Source organism: Calonectris borealis, chromosome 23 (genome assembly GCF_964195595.1).
Source record: "Calonectris borealis chromosome 23, bCalBor7.hap1.2, whole genome shotgun sequence".
Taxonomy (NCBI): domain Eukaryota; kingdom Metazoa; phylum Chordata; class Aves; order Procellariiformes; family Procellariidae; genus Calonectris; species Calonectris borealis.
Window position 1 is genome coordinate 5,921,547 of NC_134334.1, and position 18,113 is coordinate 5,939,659.

Sequence of the window (18,113 nt, forward strand, 5' to 3'; positions counted from 1 at the left end):
AGCACATGGAGTACAAACCTTTCAGGGACGCCGCTGATAACCCAAACGCTTCCTGAAGACAGTATCTTTGTTTCTTTTCCTGAGGTTGTTTCTCACATTAGCTAGCAAACACACAATAGCGAGCGTTGCAAGTGCACGTTTAGACAAGCTGACAGTATCTTGTTTAGACTATCGCTTACACTTTTACGGTCTCCCATTATACTCTGTGTAAAGCACTACCTGTTAATTTAAAACACACATTGTAACTTCCGCAAAACGAAGCTCAAATGTTGTTTTGGGCAAAATTTCAAACCTTCTGCTTCACGAGAGGGGAACATCAGAATTTTCTGAGCACAAACAACTGAAGTTTCAGATGTTCCAACATGACAACCAGTTCTACTTCCTGGTCCCATGGGCCTCAATAAACACATCATTCACAAATCAGCTGAGCCTGAGCTTTACTAGCAGACTAGAAGCAAGTGCTTACAACAGTTATGTTGGTCCTGCATGTGTCCAGGATCACATATACAGAGTTTTTAACAACTTAGCCTGCTACACGCCACCCCTACACGTACCTTCACATAATCATATTCACACAGGTAGGACAGCTCCAGGTTGAAATGCGTGAAGTAAATGCGGACAGAATATCCCGCGGGAACAGTAATATTCCAGATTCTCTCCTTGTGATTTGGGTAGACATTTGGGAAGTTGGGGGACGTGATCCTCCCATACATTTTCTGCAGTACAATGCTGCTGCTTACTCCACTGTAAAGCATAGCTAGTAAGACAAACAGCCTGTGTCAAAGGAACAGAGATTAAGGGAGAAAGAGTGAGGATGAACTCAGATCATACCCCAAAAGCCACACATCCAAGTTGCCAGTCTCAGTACCAAATCACAGATATCTCAGCACTAGCTGAAATCATCATGCCCAACACCTTTCTCACTTGTCAATGGAAGAAATCAGGAGGTATCAGTGGAGTCATACTGTAGTAACAACTAAACAAGATGAGAATCACACTCGTGCCTTCTAAGGCCTGCACAAAGCCAAGCGGCCAGAGGAGCTGGGGAGGTCCCTGTGACTGCACTCACCTCATCGTGCTGCTCTCCTGTCTGAGCCTGCTCTGCTCTGAGCCCTGGGGAAGGAACCTCTTCTGATGTATTTGCATTTGGGGGCGGATGTATTTATTGTGTGTGCTCTGCTGTGTTTGTCTGGATGTTGAACTCTGATGTTTATCTCCCTTCCACCCCCTTCAGCCTGCTGAGTTCTGGGAACAGCCATTACTAAAAACCAGGCTTGTGTTCAGCACATGAGGCCTCAGTCAATGACAGGGAGAGGCAGACAGAGATGGAGCGGATGGATTAGGAACGCTGCAGGCTCTTGGAGGGAGCCGTAGTACCACAGCTCTGCGGGAAGGCAGGCAGTGGGAGGAGGTACAGAGTGGTCCAGACAGTGTCTGCACGGGGGAGTGAGGGGAGCTGGGCAAAGCTCTTTCCCTCTAACCAACTGATCTACAATTACTATTAATGCAAACAGCATGTTACTGGAAGTACAGTGTCTTCCGTTGTTAAGAGCAGGAAGGTGTTGAAAACAAAATAATGGGGCACATTACAGGATTTCAGAATAGTGAGTGAGTCTGGTTAGATGGTTCTGTGTAATGGGACAGGAATACTGGGGCGACACAACACTACAGCGCATACAGGCACAAGTTTAAGAGATGCCAAAGTCTTCCAGTTCTCAGCTGGACATTTTAATCCAGTGCAAGCTTGTGTTGACTGAAACCTGCTCCATGCCTTGTTTATAGGCATGGATTGCTTTTTATCCCATCCACCCTGGAACACCAATAAGGTAAAAAGGATTACTTAATAAATTATGTCTTTTGAACCTGGCTTGCTACAGAAACAAGACAAAATTCCTCTGTGCTCACATCTGCCTGTGTAACCTAGCTACTAACTTTAAAAGCCCAATGGTCAATTTCTACCAATTTGGCAGCAGACAAGAACTTTCAAGGATATCAGTGCAATGGAAATAGGCGGATGGATAAAAAACTGAATTCCTATTACTGGGGATTCTCTGAGGAAAAAACTGAAAAATGAACTCAAATTTCTTTTAAACATTTGTGAATCCACACAGGGATTTCATACCACTATGAAATCCCATGGAATTCAACTGGGAGAGCAAACGCTATAGAACATAAAGCTTCATTAATTCCACTGCTTGCAGACTGCTTCCTTCCAAGTCCGCCTTTAGGTTTCCCACAAAACTCCTACTCCAGCGCATATGGAGATAGGCCTAAATTAATAGAGGGTGAAAAGCCAGATATGTTAATGCAGAACCTAGGTCCCACCTCTTCCCTGACTAAAACGGACAGAGAGGAGGAAAACTGATTTGCAGCAGGGAACAGACTACCGCACTGCACATGCAGGAAATTTATACTGAGATATCCTATAATTAAATGGACACCTTTTCATACTCATTTTTGAACAGCCAAAAAATCATTACCCCAGGCAGTAAAGTTGGTGCTGGCAGGAAAGCAGGAGTTGCTGCATGAACAAAACTAAAGCCAACAAACCATTTAGCAGACTGCAAACAGAAAACACCATTTAATAAAAGTGAAGGAGAAACCAGTAGCAGTAATAATTAATTGCGTAGCAGCAGTATCTACAAACGTGGTTAACGGACAAGAAGCCAGAGGGGACTAGCTTTTCCCAAGGCCCACTAGCTGCTAAAATGATCCTATCAACATATGCAAGATGTGGACTTTATACTGCAAAGAGAAAGAAAATTTTGCAAAGAATCAATCTGTGCCTAACTGAACTGGTGCTTGATTCCCACAGACATAAATACTTCCAGAAGCGTCCCACATTAGTCTTCCTGATCAGTTCAGTAGCAGAGGCACAGAGAGTCAATTCTGATCTTAGGTCTGAAAAGTTTCTCACAGCCCCAGAATTTGATGAGGCCCCTGAAGCTGATGGTTGCCGCCTAGCACTGAAATAAGAAAGTTGATTTAATAAATTGTAATCCTGGAGACCAAAAATCTGCATGCTTGGTTCACATATTGGCTTTCCTTTGGCATGGTCTGTGGAGAGACAAGACTGCTGTGATTTTAGTCCTCAGCACCCGACGCGAACAATGCCAAAAATGTTGTCCCTGTTTCTTTGCCCAGAAACCTTCCATCTCCAAAAGGCTGCTGGGCATCAGCTAGCCAGGTGCAGCAGTATCTTGAGAGCACTGTGATAGCTAACCTCAGGCCCCACAGATGCTCCTCTTGCCCACAATTTCCCTTTTGTCTGTGCAGGACTAAGCCAGCCTGAAGGCTGAGTGGACTTCATCCATGTCACTGCAGTTTCCAGCTGTCTGTAACTTGCCGAGTTACTGATGCATTTTAGGAAGCCTGGGTGTTATCTGAAATGACAGATGCCTCTTGAGAAGTCTGCCCAGCTGTCTTTTTGTGCCTCTGTCTCCTTCCATGCTTGAGGGTTGAGGTAGCACAAAGGCAAGTCATCATTTTCAAGAGAACCACCACCATGTGTGAAAGCCAAGGTTCAGAGAAAGGACTTCCCCTTGAAAAAAAAAAACAACCTTCTGTGGAATGGAGGAATATGGAATGACACAGAGATACTGGAGAGACCTCGTATGAGCCCATACTCTCCCTCAGACCCTGTACAGGCTCTCAAAATATGCTTTTACTACTTGACACTGAGGTCTGTCAAGGAAAGGTTTCAAATCCCTCCTGTGGCAACCGTAAGTGCAGACAGCAAGGCCAGACACATGAATAAATCAGCAAGAGCAGAGCTGCTCAGCCAACACAGGCTGGTACCACTAAGATCCAGAGACCTGGTGTCCACTTTCCCTGCAAAACCAGACAGCAGCAGGAACCAACTGAAAAGATGAGAAGGCTGGAAAGCAGCTGTGCAGCTAGGGCCTTCATCAAAGTTGTGTGAGATCCAGGCTAAGTCCTGGGTTAGCTCTTCAGTTCGGATTTCCCTCTGACCCCAAGTTTTGAAACTGGAAAAATGTTACCTGAGGTAAATTCTGCCAAAGCTATGTTCCTACAGAAAGAGCTTCAGCTGTGACAAACTCTGAGATCCTGTAAAAAAGAAGTCAATACAGCCCCACATCCACTTAATCAAAAAAGTCCCAGACAGCTCTATTCTCAAGTGGACCATGCAAACCCACACACTGCCTCAGAAAATCAGCTTGTGCCGGGGGAGAAAACCATCTCTGGGCCTTTGAAAGACAGCTCCTGCGTTCTGACAGCAATTCCACGAAAAGCACTGCAGTGACTGATCACAGTCAGGACTAGGTGTTTCAGCTGTAATAAACAGGACAGCGAACATCTGAACGTGACTCCAGATCCAAAACACAGGTAGAGTGCCAAAGCAAGAGGCTGGTTAATGAATGGAGGAAAAGCATGCACAGGTCTTCCCAGCTTCTAAGATGAGACAGTGCAGTCATCTAACATAGCAGTGGCTATCCTTGCATCACAAACCAGGAGAGCAAATGAGCGTAATAGCTGCTTGCTGTGATCCCCAAAGACATTGCTCCCCACTGCCCCTTACTTCTCAAATGCCAGCTGCCTCTGCAGAGCCCTAAGAGATTGCTTGGATGCTTGCTGTTCCGTGGCTAAATCCAATCCTCCTGCATTGAGGGGTTCAGAGGACTGGAGGGAGGACGCAGCAAAGGAAAAGGCATTCTGTTTCCTCATTACAAATCAAATAGCGTGACTGACATCAAGACAAGCAAACAGATGGGGCAAGCAGAGCATGGAGTGGGGCAGGGGGAAGAGCCTGGCTGCTGTGAAACGGGAAAAAAAAAACCTTGTCAGGGCAAAAATAGCAGAGAAAGCTCATGCAATGGGGCAAGATACTTTCTCACTTCAGTTAGGGCATGCTTTCCTCCTTCCCACGCTCTTTACTCCTACCTGATTGTTTTATATTCTGTTTGCAAACATGGACTCCAGCTGCTACAGAGTGGTAAGGCACATTTCTCCAGCAGTGACTTCCAAAGGACAGCCAATGCAATTCTACAGCGACATCCTCATCTGAAAGCACTCGGATCTGAGCTCAAATTGTCTAGGAAGATCAACAAAAGGTCTGGGGTAAAGATACTGGTCGACAGCTTTGCTCCTCTGGCATGAACAGAGCTCTCAAAACCAAGGGTAACCGTCATCTGTGTGGGGCTGGTCTCAGGCTGTGAAATATGACCACTCCAGGAGCACCACGAAGCTCTGCGTGCAAAGCACGTCTCTGAACATGTGTGTCTGTGTGTGTGAGCACATGCACATGTTAGAGACCACGCACACACAATTTATACATTATGTATGTGTACACAATCAAAATGATAATGTGCAAATACCTGTGTAACTTCTGTTCAACTACACAGTTGCAGAATCCAACACGTCATTTTTGCATATGCCAGCCCATTTCAACGACTGCACGGATGTAAGTGTATGTATTTACGCACGTGACTATACAAATTCCAGGGCAAACCCCTGCACTGCACACACTCATCCCCTTGGCGAGAGAATATGACAGCACACAACTAACAGATGCTGGTCACATTACTCTGCCTTCTCCTGGAAAAAACTCCCACTCTGCCACGGGGAAGACAGAATAAGAATTGTGTAGGTCAGAATCTCTTTTCCCCTCGCCTCTCTCCCCAGACCCATTAGCCTGGCTTTCAAAAATTGAACTAGCTCACAAAGCTACTGTCTCGCTCCCGCCCACATCCTTGGTAGCTGCAGCATGTCTGCTGGGCTGGCTCCAAGTCTGTGACTTCACTGGAGCAGCTGTTTGTGCTGGGAAGAGAATTTGGTTACAATTCAGATACAGCTAGAGCCAAAGCTACAAAATACAGTGCTGTCTTCTCTCCAAGCAAAGATGCTATGCATGTTACAGGCACAGCCAACACACTTTCCTTGGGTAAGCCTGCCTCCAAACAGCTAAGAGGAACAAAGGGGACGGGGGAATAACACACGTCTAACACGCGTCCAACATGAAGTCTCAAAGCAGGGAAGACAGACAACAAAGAAAAGCAAGAAAAATATGACAAATCTCTGCACTAGAGGACACAAAGACCAACCGAGGATGAGCCCATCAGGAACTCCCTATTGTGAATAGACTGAGGCTAATCAAAAGCCTCCCCTGAACCTACCATAGCCTCATTCAGCAAGCAGCTTGCCCTTGCAAATTAATTAGGAGACTCTTCAGCTCCCAGAACAGCATCCAGGAATGACAATCTCATTTAGAGAGAGTAGTTTGGGGTGACACACCTGCCATAACGCCTGGAAGGCCTGGAAAGCCACTTGCCAGCTTAGAAAAGGCTACTAGCATGTGCCATTCCCTCCGGTGCACAGTCTCCACCAAGAGGATCCACTTGAGCAGTAGCCTCTCTCCAAAATCATTCTCTGTCAAGGGAGTCCTGAAAAGCAACCTCAGCAGAAGAACCATATCCATCTCCTGCTAGAGTTTCCATATAATCCTCCACTGTTACATCCTTTCTTAAATAAAGCTTAAACTCTTTCCTATCTGCAGAACCAGACTCTGTAGCGTTCAGTGACCACCACTAAGTTTGGGATGAAGCCCTTGTTTTTCAAAGAACGGGAACCCATTCTTCATCTCCCACATCAAAACCACAGCAGACAAGTTGCTCTCAGCTGAGAGCACAAGATCTGCCTTTGGAAGTCAGAGCTTGGCTGCTTGTCTCTATTTCCATCTCCCTTTCATTTCTTCCTTCTTCTTTCATGACTGCTCTTCCTCTACATGCAACAATTAACACTGTGAAGAACTGCATTTACCTCACAAATGTATTACTTGCTAAGACTGGAAGAGACAGTAAATTCCTGAGGCTCCCTCCCCCCTCAGGAAGAGGGAGAAGCTGAGAAACGTGCTGAAGAATAGGTTTCAACAGCATTGGGACTGGCAAATTCATCAAACCCACTTCCAACAGGCTCCTTGTCCATATATACATCCAAATGCATTTACTCATCCCTGTTCAAAACGAAAACATTTTTCATCATTTCTCTTCCTCTGCAATTGTCCATAACCTCAATTTTTTCTAACAAAGAGGCTATTACCTCACTAATCTAAATAAACAGTAGAGCCAGCTCAAAGCACTCCCAAAATAAGAGCTACTGCTCAGACATTAAAGAGTTAGTATGATACACTGACATGGACAAATCTTCCCTCCGGCTAGATCCCTCACTGAATACACACAACCTCATTCCTGCCTTGGAGAAAATAGATTGAAGGCCATGTCAGAGCCAACAGTCGCATCAATCAGAACCCGTATATTAAAACGTCTGTAGAACTCCAGGAAAAAAATCAAACCTACTAAGCAACCAGCTGTGCTGAACTTTTGCTTACCACCTCAATGGAGTAATATGCCTTTCCCAACTATTTCTAATTGATCCCCCTTCAAAGACATTTCAGATCCCTGATTGTTCTCCTCTCTTTGGAGGAGAAACTAGGGATAAGCAAGGTACCTTGTAGATGCATTGCCTTTTACAAAGACTGGCCTCATCTATCTTATTTTTAAGGCAGGAATGTTAAATCTGTTTCTGCCCAAAAGAACTGGAAGTGTTCAAACTGAACAGTGTCTTTCAGTCTAGATCTAAGCTCACTTTTGCCAGAATTGCACCCTAAAGCTCTTGTTTCTTGCCCCAGGGAAAAAAAACCCAAGCCCACCAAAATGCAGGGCAAGAGTTCTGTGCTGCACGGACACTTTACTCCTCAGCTTCTTTGCTCATTTTTGCTTCTCTCACAGAAATCTTCACAAAGCGATAACCAGCAAAACTGCATGTTTTTCTTTTGGGCGATATCAAACACTTGGATTTGAGATGAGATTGCTATTGTTTCATAGAGAAATTTGACTTTTAACTTTCAAGTTAAAAGTTAACTTTTAACTTTCAAGTTTAATTTAACTTTTAATGAGTGGGACACTTACCTGGGCCTCCTGCTCCTCACTTTTCAACACGGTTAGTGAAATCCACAACACTGAAGTTTCTGCAGGAGTCATGACTAAAGCTTGAACAATAGACGGAATCTGCAGAAAGAAAATAAGAGCATTTAAATACAGTTTTCAACAAAACACAATTAAACAGAAGCATTACAAAGTAGGAGTGAGCTCGTGCCAACACAGCACTGTACTCTCAGTGCTGAGTCTCAGAAAAATCTGCATTTCAGAGATAAGCAGAGCTATAACCTGGCTGTACAAAAACAAATGCTCAGGTGTTGGTATTCAAATACTCCTTAGATCAAGAGGATACCAGACTGCTGAGCATAAGTGATTACATAGGTGACTTTTTCACACCTGCTGGACATATTGCCACCTGTTTTTACCTACTAACAGGAGGCCCACCTGTTGAGCCTCAAAGCTGTATGCAAAAAAAGCCCACTAGAAATTGTTGACATACCCTGGAGGCATTGGTCCTGCTGGCAAGTGGAGACTTGATGGATGCTATAGCCCTCTAATTTAAAATTAGGCACAGAGTCTATGAAAGTATATCCCAAATTGCCCCTGCCATAATATCTGCCAGTGACTTCTGCTAGCCACCAAACAGCTGCAAGAGCTTACTTTGCTCCAGCAATGCTCAGCTCTACTGGAAAGGCAAACAAAATCATTTGGCTATATGCAGAGTTAACTTGGTACAAGGATATTGGATCTAACCTGGATTCCAACCTGAATGCCAAGGCACTCACAGCACAGAGTACTTAATGGTTTTAGTCAAGCTCTGAGCCTCCTTAGCTAACAATTAAAACTAAAAGAAGAAACTCTGGGGGGTCAAAATGAAAATACTTCAGGTACACCTCTGTGGGGCAGGCAAAAGGGAAACAGTCTTGCTATAGCACGTGTTTATCTGAAGTGGCAGGAGCAATACAGAGCCACCATGCAGCCAGCAAATTAAAAGATCATTGCATGTAATTTAAATGTTTGGCTGGGATCCCCTGAGGCCCAGTAGGAAGAATCGCTGAAGAAAGGAAGATATTTTGTTTGATATATGTTAGCAAGAAGGAAACTCAGCCAGAGTGCTAGCATGGCTGGAAGAATTACTCTTGCTGAAGTCAGATTACTCTAACTTGTCTGTTAGCCTCTGCTTAGCAGCACTGTAATGACCCAAAATTGCAGCTGACAGATTGGTGCTGAGAGTTTGTCTCATTGAGGCTACTGCATGCGGATGGGCCATTACTCTTTCAATTTTGGTCTCTGATGCCTGTTAACATACATTAGGCTTTTCCATATGGTGCTTTTTAGTTTGGTGTCCAGGGCAGCTGCCTGGGCCTCTGTCCCCACCCACAGGCTCAGGCCCTGCCTAATGAAAATGGATGATGGCCCCAGCTTGGTAATGGGACACAGATGGACTAAATGGTTTTTCGCTTTGAAACATATTTTCATTTTTAAAAGTCTCCAAAGCCTGTGAGGTTTTTTTCTTGTATCACTGTAATATTCCCCCCTAACACAGTGCAATCTTCAGACAGGTGAGGAATTCAAAGTCAACTTTAACTGGATCTGGAAGTCTACAGACCAATGTCCTATTCTAGTACTACTATTCTGCTGACGGCCTTGACAGTCACTTGCATGTTCTCTCACTTTCCTCCTCTCCTATCTCACCTCTTCTACTCGTACTGAAATATCAGCATGAAAAGCAGCATTTTTGGGGGCAGACTTTCTGTTAAAAGTAGGCCTGACAGGCTGTCGAACCAGCCTCAGCTGAGGGGCTGTACTGCCTCCTGCAAGACAGGTAGTAATGAGAAATTAAACTACCGTTTTACTATTATGAAAGCCTTGTGCAGACGTAGCAAAAGGACACCCACAGCCACACGTGAGAACACATGACTGAGGGGACTGTGCAATGGACATGGCAATCAAGGGTCATCTACCAGCAGGACTCCTCATTCTTCAAGTTATTCTTCTGGTTAATAATATTTGTATTCCAAGAACAAATGGGCACAAGGAGAGTCCAAATGCCAGAGAAGAGTCAAACACTTCCACATAATTTGTGGGAAAATAAAGCTCATCTTTTAGATTACACCGGTGTAGTACCATACGCTCACCAACAAATGTGCAGAATTAAGGTACGCAGTAGGCAAACACCTGCTGCAAGAGGGGAGCCATCTGTATCTTGAGCCAAGTGCCCTGTGCTTTAAATTGCCATTGCAAGCCTATAGCCCAGTAGTGTTTTGCAAACATACTCTCATGCTAACTTGCTCTTGGTGGCCAGCCTGGCGCATCTCATACTCAATTCCATGCAGACTAGACAGGACTGGGTTGCAGCCTGCATTGGCACAGTGATCTGGGAAGCCACACAGAACGAAATCCCCTTTGCTGACTGCTTTGGTGACCCACTTGTTCTGCGGTACACCCTCTAGGAGATGGAGTTCCCTTGCGTTCTGCATCTGTACTCTACACTGGGAAGTTCCCAAGGGCTCAAGAGGCTGCCTCCAACTTTCCAAAGCGCTCCTTGTTATTTATGGTTTCTGCCCTCGTGCTAAGTCTTTTCAAATAATTTGGAAATAATCCCCTTAATGCTAGGGCAGTGTTTGCCCATGACATCTCATTTATCAGGCAGTCTATCTTCCCAGAGAGGTGAAGCCTAGTTAAACGTTTCTGAGGGACAGGGCAAGCGTCTGTACGTGCACGTGTGAAAATGGGATGGGACTCAGGAAAACAATTCTCTTGAAATCTCTCAGCCTTCATTACAATTCTTCTTTTAAGTGCCAGCTCTGATTTAAGGCCTGCCATTCAGAGGCTATGAGGGCCTGCAGCCAGAACTGACCAGCTGTCAGAACAGGGCTTAGAGAAACAGGAAACATATTAACCTGTCTCTCCGCGTGCCTAGATCCCGCAACTGATACAGGAGCTGACAAAGATGGGCTGTTCTTGGCACATTACTTCCACCGAGAGCATTGCTTGGGGCTGTGACTGTTAAAAGGTGGAGACACCCAGAACCACATGAACATCCCCCAGCTGCAGGAATTTGGACATAGCCATATCTTGTGCCCCAAGAGAGAGATTTCCTGGATTGTGGTCCGCACCCTCCTGCTTGCTTCCTGCAGGATCTTTGACACATTGGCTGGTACTTTGGTTTATCCCTTGTTAAATAGGAATGATATTCTTGTTTGATGCACAAGAATGTTGGCAAAGGTGGATCATCTCACGAAGACTCCGTCATGAAAACTGCTAGTTAAATAAAAATGGAAGCAACTACTTAGCTGAAAAGAAGAATACACAAATACAGACATGCACAACCACTTTCTCCCTGCAGCAGTTACACTCAGTAATTTCCTATTTTATACCAAGCCACAGTAATAACATAAGAAGATTGACAAAATGCAAGCCTGCCTGTGACCAAATGGTTAACGGGAGGGAGGACATTCCCTTACCTCACTCTGCTGGGCTTATGTACCCTCTCGCGCAGCTTCTGAGTCACACGCTATTTAGACAGCTTTGCAATATGGAGACATTCCCATTTTTATTCTGGAATGGAGCAAAAGGTCACCAGTGGCATTTCTTCTCAGTTATTCTGCTTCTAGCCCACTCTGTCCCATGGCATGACAAGCTGCCTTCCAGCACTGAACAGTTATCCTTTTCGGAAGAGCAATCATAGGGCACTTTCCAGCCCGCTGGCTCCCAGCAGTGGGTAAATTCATCAGTTCACAGACGAAGATGAGCATTGTTTGCAAGCCAATATTTTACAGCACAAAGACTGTTTGCTCCCCGTGGTTCTGGGCTCCTAAAGTGTAAATCCATGGCTCTTTAGGCAGCTGCAGCTCCCTGTCTGTACACCTGCACTTAAGCTTCTGGCAGGATACCTCTCACCATGGGACTGATTTACCTCTGACTAGATTAGCAGCACAAGGCCAAGGACAGAGGCAGAGCTCTCGGAGCAAAAAAGGCTTGCGTGGAGACATGTCCTGACCTCTGGCTTTCACTCTGAGCAGGGGACTCCCCAGCTGAAAGAGTTAAAAGCTCTGCATAAAATGTTATCACAGAAATACGCTCCTTTCCCTTTCTCTATTAATTAAGCCGCTGCCTGTGCTAGGTTCAGCAGACCAATGCACCCAGTGCTATCTAGACAATCTGCCCTTGTTCAGATACATAAATAAAGTCACAGAGAAATCAACCAGATTTGAAGACTCTTCCTTCTATGCAACAGTGACTGAAGCTACAATGTGTCTAAAATCATCATCTAAGGGACCAAAAGTCTCCTAGACAATTTCTGGAATGCACAAGCCAGGAGTGGGCAGCTTTCCACAGCCATAAATCCTTGGCTTCTTCCTCTCCGTCAAGAAGAGACTAAAATACACCAGCCAAGCACGGCCCAGTGAAATTGAAGACGTTTTTAACAGCAGACTTACCTAACTAGCAAACAATCTTACAATAGGAAGTTGGCCTGACTTCAAGCCAAATTCAAAAAGGTCCCAGCTATAAAGATTGCTTCCCTCACTCCCCCCCCCAAAACGTTAATTGGTTTAAAACAAGAGTCCTCCAGGTCCCCAAGGTACTGCTATAACAGAAATTCCTCATTCCCAGCTGAACTCCCCAAGCTCAGGGAAACAGTCTGCTCTCTCCTCTGGCACGGCTACTTATTCCCTTGTGCGCTGTGGTTCTGCTAGACAACAACCTTTATCCAGCCCAGCCTACCACTTAAGAGTAAAACATTCTCTGGGGAGGTAGAAGACATGGATTTGAATTGTTCAGATTTCCTTCACCTTCCAAATGCTTCCTCTGAGACTTTCTATGAGCCCTACATAATTTTAATAGGTGGGAAGCAGACATGCTGGAAGGTTTGCATCTAGATTCAAACAGCTCTCTCCAAAGCTCCTATCTCAAGGCACTGAAATGCTGGCTTTTCCCTCCACAGCTCCTACCTTAAGGGACTGAAACGCTGACTTTTTTTCATCTGGTACCTCCCTCCCAAGGCTGCAAAACGAAATACAAATCTAAGAGTGAGAGCTCAGTCAGCTCCAAAGGTGCTAGAGTCAGCAAAGAGGAATACACAGGTCAGACATGTCTGTTACAAGAAGGCTCACGGGCTCAGCGCAGGCAGTTAAACTGATCTCCCTTTGCACAGGGTACAGCTGCTCCTCAGCAGTCTGGGTTACAGGCTGATAGCTTCTAGAGCCCCTGGTTGTATTCCCAGGCTTCTGCAAAGGGCTTACGCACACAAGCTGATTAACAGCAGTGTGCTGTTCTCCATTGGCTCCTGTCTCGCTTACACGACACAGGCCCTTTGACTCCCAATTATTTCCTGCTTTAAAGGCTCGGTGATTATTATGAAATAAAAAGCAACTTTAACCATAACCAGCATTCTGCAGTAACGCTCTGTCAGAATCTTCATTCTGAAAGATCACCCTATGCTGACAAGTCCCAGTTTGCAGTGTGTCTCTGGATAACTGATTTTTACCTACTTGCATTTCATCATCTACCGCCTTAGTGGTAACTCTGACTGTAACTCCTTATGAATCTCTGAAGAAAAGCTACATCTCTTAAATCCTTGTTGGAACAGTAGAGAGCACCTTCTGACTTCCTATCTCTCAAGCATTTACAGCATTCAGGCCTTCACACTACAGTTTCACCAAAAAGCACAACACATTAACACTGCCTGCCCTTCTGACCTAGTCTACAAAAACTACAGTGCTCTGGCAACTCCCTCTCGCTCCCTAGCATTCTCCTCTCAAATCCCTGCAAGTTCTATCAGGGTTCAGCAAAGACAGGAAAAATCCACTGTGTAAGACCTCCTCCCAATTCACCAGGAGGTCATTTGTACTCAGGATTTCCCATGTTGCACATGCCTTACATGAAGCTACACTACATTCTGAACGGTCAAGGTAATAGCTTCTCTCACTGAGCAGTCTTCATGGAATGTAAAATGCATTTACAGCCTGCTGTTGCTGAAGGTTTTGTGAATACAGGAGCTCAGAGAAGTAACTGAAGTTAAATCTTCAAAGCCCACTTCACAAGTAAGAGAGGCTTTCAGAGCTCAGAGAACAAGGTCACTGAACAAACTATTTACAGTGAGTAACAAATAAGACAGTGAACAAATGCCGTATTTGACCTGTGTTACTCTTCCATTCAACAAAACCTAGTGGGGCAGGAAAGTCAGCAGAGCCACAGGCAGAGGTACATGCGGCACCATGGTTAAAACAAGACACAGGGCAATGACTCTTGGGTCAGTATCTCCCATCACCAAGCCCAAGGCATAAGGCAAATCTCCCAGCCCATACTGCCAAGGAAAATAAATAAAAGCAGCACTTCTGTGTCACTGGGATGTTGCCGAGTTTGTTGCTATCTAAACCACCAACTCACCAGATGAAGGTCGTCAAAAACAAGCATTCCGTCAGAACACATTCTGTGAGCCACTACATTACTCTATGACCAAGAGCAACAGCAGAATTCACTCGACTCAGTGGAGAAAAGATTGCCCTTTAGTGCAAACCCAGTTACTCTTTTCCCAGTTTGTATCTGACTGCTTATAACACTTGCATCTGACTGCTTATATGCCATCAACCTCAAAACAGATTTTTGTTTTTAAATAAATGGATTCACTGCTTTTCAAACACATGTTTAGTGTTTCTGAGCACAGCCAAATATGATAACAATGTAAGACAAAAGACACCCTGTGCAACCTTATGCGTCATTCTCCCTGCAATAATAGGTTTAACCTTAATTTTCTGTAGCTGTAATCAATGCTAAAGGTGCCTCACAGGCCACACATTGTTTGAGAATGACAGATACAGGACCACCAGACTAGCAGTACTGTTGTGCTCCCACCAAATTTAAATCCATTTGCCAGCTACCTGCAGACAGACAGTATCTTTGTGAAGTCTGGTCAGATTGCAACTCTCTCCTTTGTCCGAGGCTGAAAATGCACACAGTGAAGTATTGATTCCCCGCCAGCATATATTAAAACAAGATCTTCACTACTAAAAGCACGTACTAACAAGTCACCATGGAGGATACTAAATTTCAAATTAATACCTCCCTAGTTCCTCTGTCGTATCGGTCCACATATGCACATGCTTTGATCTCAGTGTAAATGAGATTTACCCTGTTTTCATCAAGGAATAAGCTACCTTGGACTACTTCACATTTATCATGGGATAGGATATGCACACACAGAGCTACCCCTGGGTATTGAATACGTTGTAGGTTCACAGCTGAGCTTGTCCCCATGATAATTTCTTCACTTGCCTGCAGCTTGATGCATAAGCATGAGCTAACCTGAGGCTAAAAAAATAAAATAATAATAATAAAAAAAAATACAGTGAATACCACTGGACTGTGCATTGAATTAGGTGAGGTCAGCACTGTGTGTGCTAGCTGACTTTAAATGTTTGCTTTCTGGCATATTTTTTACTTTTTAATGTGTCTTTTTCACTTTTTAAAAAAATCTGGAGACAACTTATACGTATTATCCACTTGCTCATGCACACACACAATTATTGTGAGCTGTGGCAAGATTTTAAAATGCTTGGCTATGGCATCTAAAAAAGAAATAACATACTCTTGCTCCCTTCTACTTGACATATACCGTTGTAAGACTCAAAATTCTCTTGTGAAAATTTAATAGAAAATGCCCATATATGACACGTTATTTCTAACCCTTCGTTAAGCCCCTCCCACTCAATCTGATTTATCATGCTACACTCCCTAATATTAAATGCCGTCATTAGGCAGGATCTCAATTGCTTCAGCCTCAGTACATTGACTTACCAAGGAAACTGCAAAATTAAATCCAACTCAAACACTGATTTCAGCACTGATGAAAGAAGCTGCCTCAACTGTGTTGGCCCCTATCCACAGCACGTGCACTGGCGGTGCAGACTTCCTGCTTGGTGCTCAGCCAGTGTGCCTCAGCCTACACCAGCAGGAACCATCTGTAGGGATGAAAGACGAGTTCAACTTCCAAATTTACTTCCAACCTTGAGAGTAGCTGGACTTCTCTCCCCTCCAGGAACCACTACATAATACAGCATACATAGTTTGCTGAACATGCAGTCTCTTTTAGGGGCAATCTCTACATACATGTGCTGTGGGGTTTCTCCTTTTCACTACACATTGTCTTGAACATTATTATCACAGACAAGATTTAATGGTCGATAATAAGGCAATTCTTATGAGAATACTTCTAAGATACTAGCATCCTGGTTGGTCTCATACTGCTACACAGGTCTCAGTAACAATAATGGCTATAATTAGCTCTTATACAGCACTTGTCACCCATATCTTAAGAAAAATTATAAAAGGAAACAAGTGCTAACACCCCATTGTAAAGACAGGGAAACTGAGGTATTGAAAGGGAGGTAATGATAAAATGCAAATGCCAGCAGCAAAGTGAGGCATAAAACCAGGTCTCCCGCATCCTAGCTGAGTGCTCCAGGGAACACAGTTGGAAAGCTCCATATCCCATTACCTATATACTGAGTCGCTGAGTTGCCCCAGCAAGGATCTTATTTTTCATTACGAAGTGAAAAATAAAACAAGCCACAGGGCTCCAACTCCTCCTACAAGCCAGAGACACACAGCCAGAAAGTTCTATGGCAAACGACGCAGTGAAAATGCAGCCTGACACAGAGCAAAGTGGCAGCAGCAAGCCAGCCCATCTAGGTGCCGGAGTGGTTGTATCACTCATTATTCAGGGAGAGCGGGGGAGTTGGAAGCGCTACTTCAGCTGTAAGAAAACAGGCTGGCTGCTGATTAATCCAAAATGCTGCTGTTGAGATGAGAGACCTCATGGTCACTGGCCTCCAGAAACAAAATGTAAAGGTTCAAAAGCAAGCCACTACAAATAACTACCTTCTAGTTCTCACCAGTGGCCAGTCAGGCCTTGGAGACAGGCTCAGTAACATACAGCTGAGGTCTACTATTTTGCGTAGTCATTCCCAGCAATGTAATATAGATCTGAAACGCAACTTGTTAATGCTAAGAATTAAAGCAAATGGAGCAACTGAATTTCGTACCTTTTTTTTGCCAGCATGCGAGACCAAGGCCTCAGCAGTCTCCTTTAGAGAGAAATATCTGTGCTGAACTCAAACATATCTACCTTTCTTATCTCTACACTACCTGTCAGTTCTAAAACTAAGGTTCAAAAAAAAAGCTCCTCAGCAAGCCAAAAAACCCAAAATAACAGGCCCTACTACTCTCCAGACAGCAAACGGCACCCAAGAAGATGAGTAAGAGAAATCAGGTGTTTCGTTTTTGTTTTTGTTTAAGCAAGATAACAAGACACCAAGAAACCATGAGAGAACCAGAGCAGAGTCAGAGCTGTTGGCCCCGGGATCACAACTGTTTTATTTCAATAAGTTTCAGATGCAGAGCCCAGCATTTCAGAGCACATGCAGCCCCACAGCACCCGGGGAACTGCTATGGAGATACCTGCTGTCATACCAAAAGTGGGCCAGGGCTAGGCTCTGGGCACGTCTCCCCCTCCCACATCCCCAGCAACCCCCAGACAATGCCCCTGCGCCCCCGACCTGCAGAGCACTGCCTGGGTGCTTCACTCAGCCACCCCCAAGTCACAGCCAGCGTGGTAAGGAGCACAGGGGGCTGCTCTCCCACATGCCTGGAACCAAACCATCCTCTGCAGATCGCAGCATGACACCTTATCCTGACCGGGGGGGTCGCACAGAGGGCCCTCCCCGTGGTGCACAACCCCTACTGCCCAGCGCCTGGGGCCTCACCCTGCCCGCCCTAGCATAGAGGGGATGCGCACACCCACCTGGACCCTCAGAGGCCGAAGGGGCAGCTGCAGCAGCTCTAAGGATGGCTGCGCCCCTGCTCCCACCGCGGGGCTCCTCCTGGCGGGGGAGAGAGCCCCAGTCCCACTGCACTCCCTCAGTTCCTCGCCGCTGCGAAGCCACTTTCCAAAATGGCCGCCCCCTACTATGGCCGCCCCCAAGATGGCCGCCGCCTCCAACGGCTCCCGACGGCCCCCGCGCGGCCGGGCCCGCCCGCCTTCCGCACCACCCCGGCCCGGCCCGGCGGATTGCAGAGAGGCAGACACGAGTCCCCGAGGCGCCATGCTTTATTCTCAGGGGTGGAGAAGAAAAGGAAGGGAGCTCGGGGGACGGGGCAGCCGAGGGGCGGGGGGGAGGAGGGTGTTCGCGGGCAGGCAGTGCTGCCCGGCCTGGC

General features: G+C 45.5%; 1 protein-coding gene across 1 annotated transcript in view; it reads right to left on the bottom strand.

Moving 5' to 3' along the window:
• MASP2 (MBL associated serine protease 2) overlaps positions 1-18,003 on the bottom strand; it is a 32,331-nt gene extending 14,328 nt beyond the window's left edge. The window contains exons 1-2 of the mRNA XM_075172477.1: positions 17,701-18,003; positions 7,926-8,024 (exon numbers count right to left, since the gene is read on the bottom strand). Of these exons, the coding sequence (XP_075028578.1) occupies positions 7,926-8,024; positions 17,701-18,003 (402 nt within the window). The remainder of the gene's footprint in view (positions 1-7,925; positions 8,025-17,700) is intronic.
• Between the last annotated feature and the right edge of the window lie 110 nt (positions 18,004-18,113).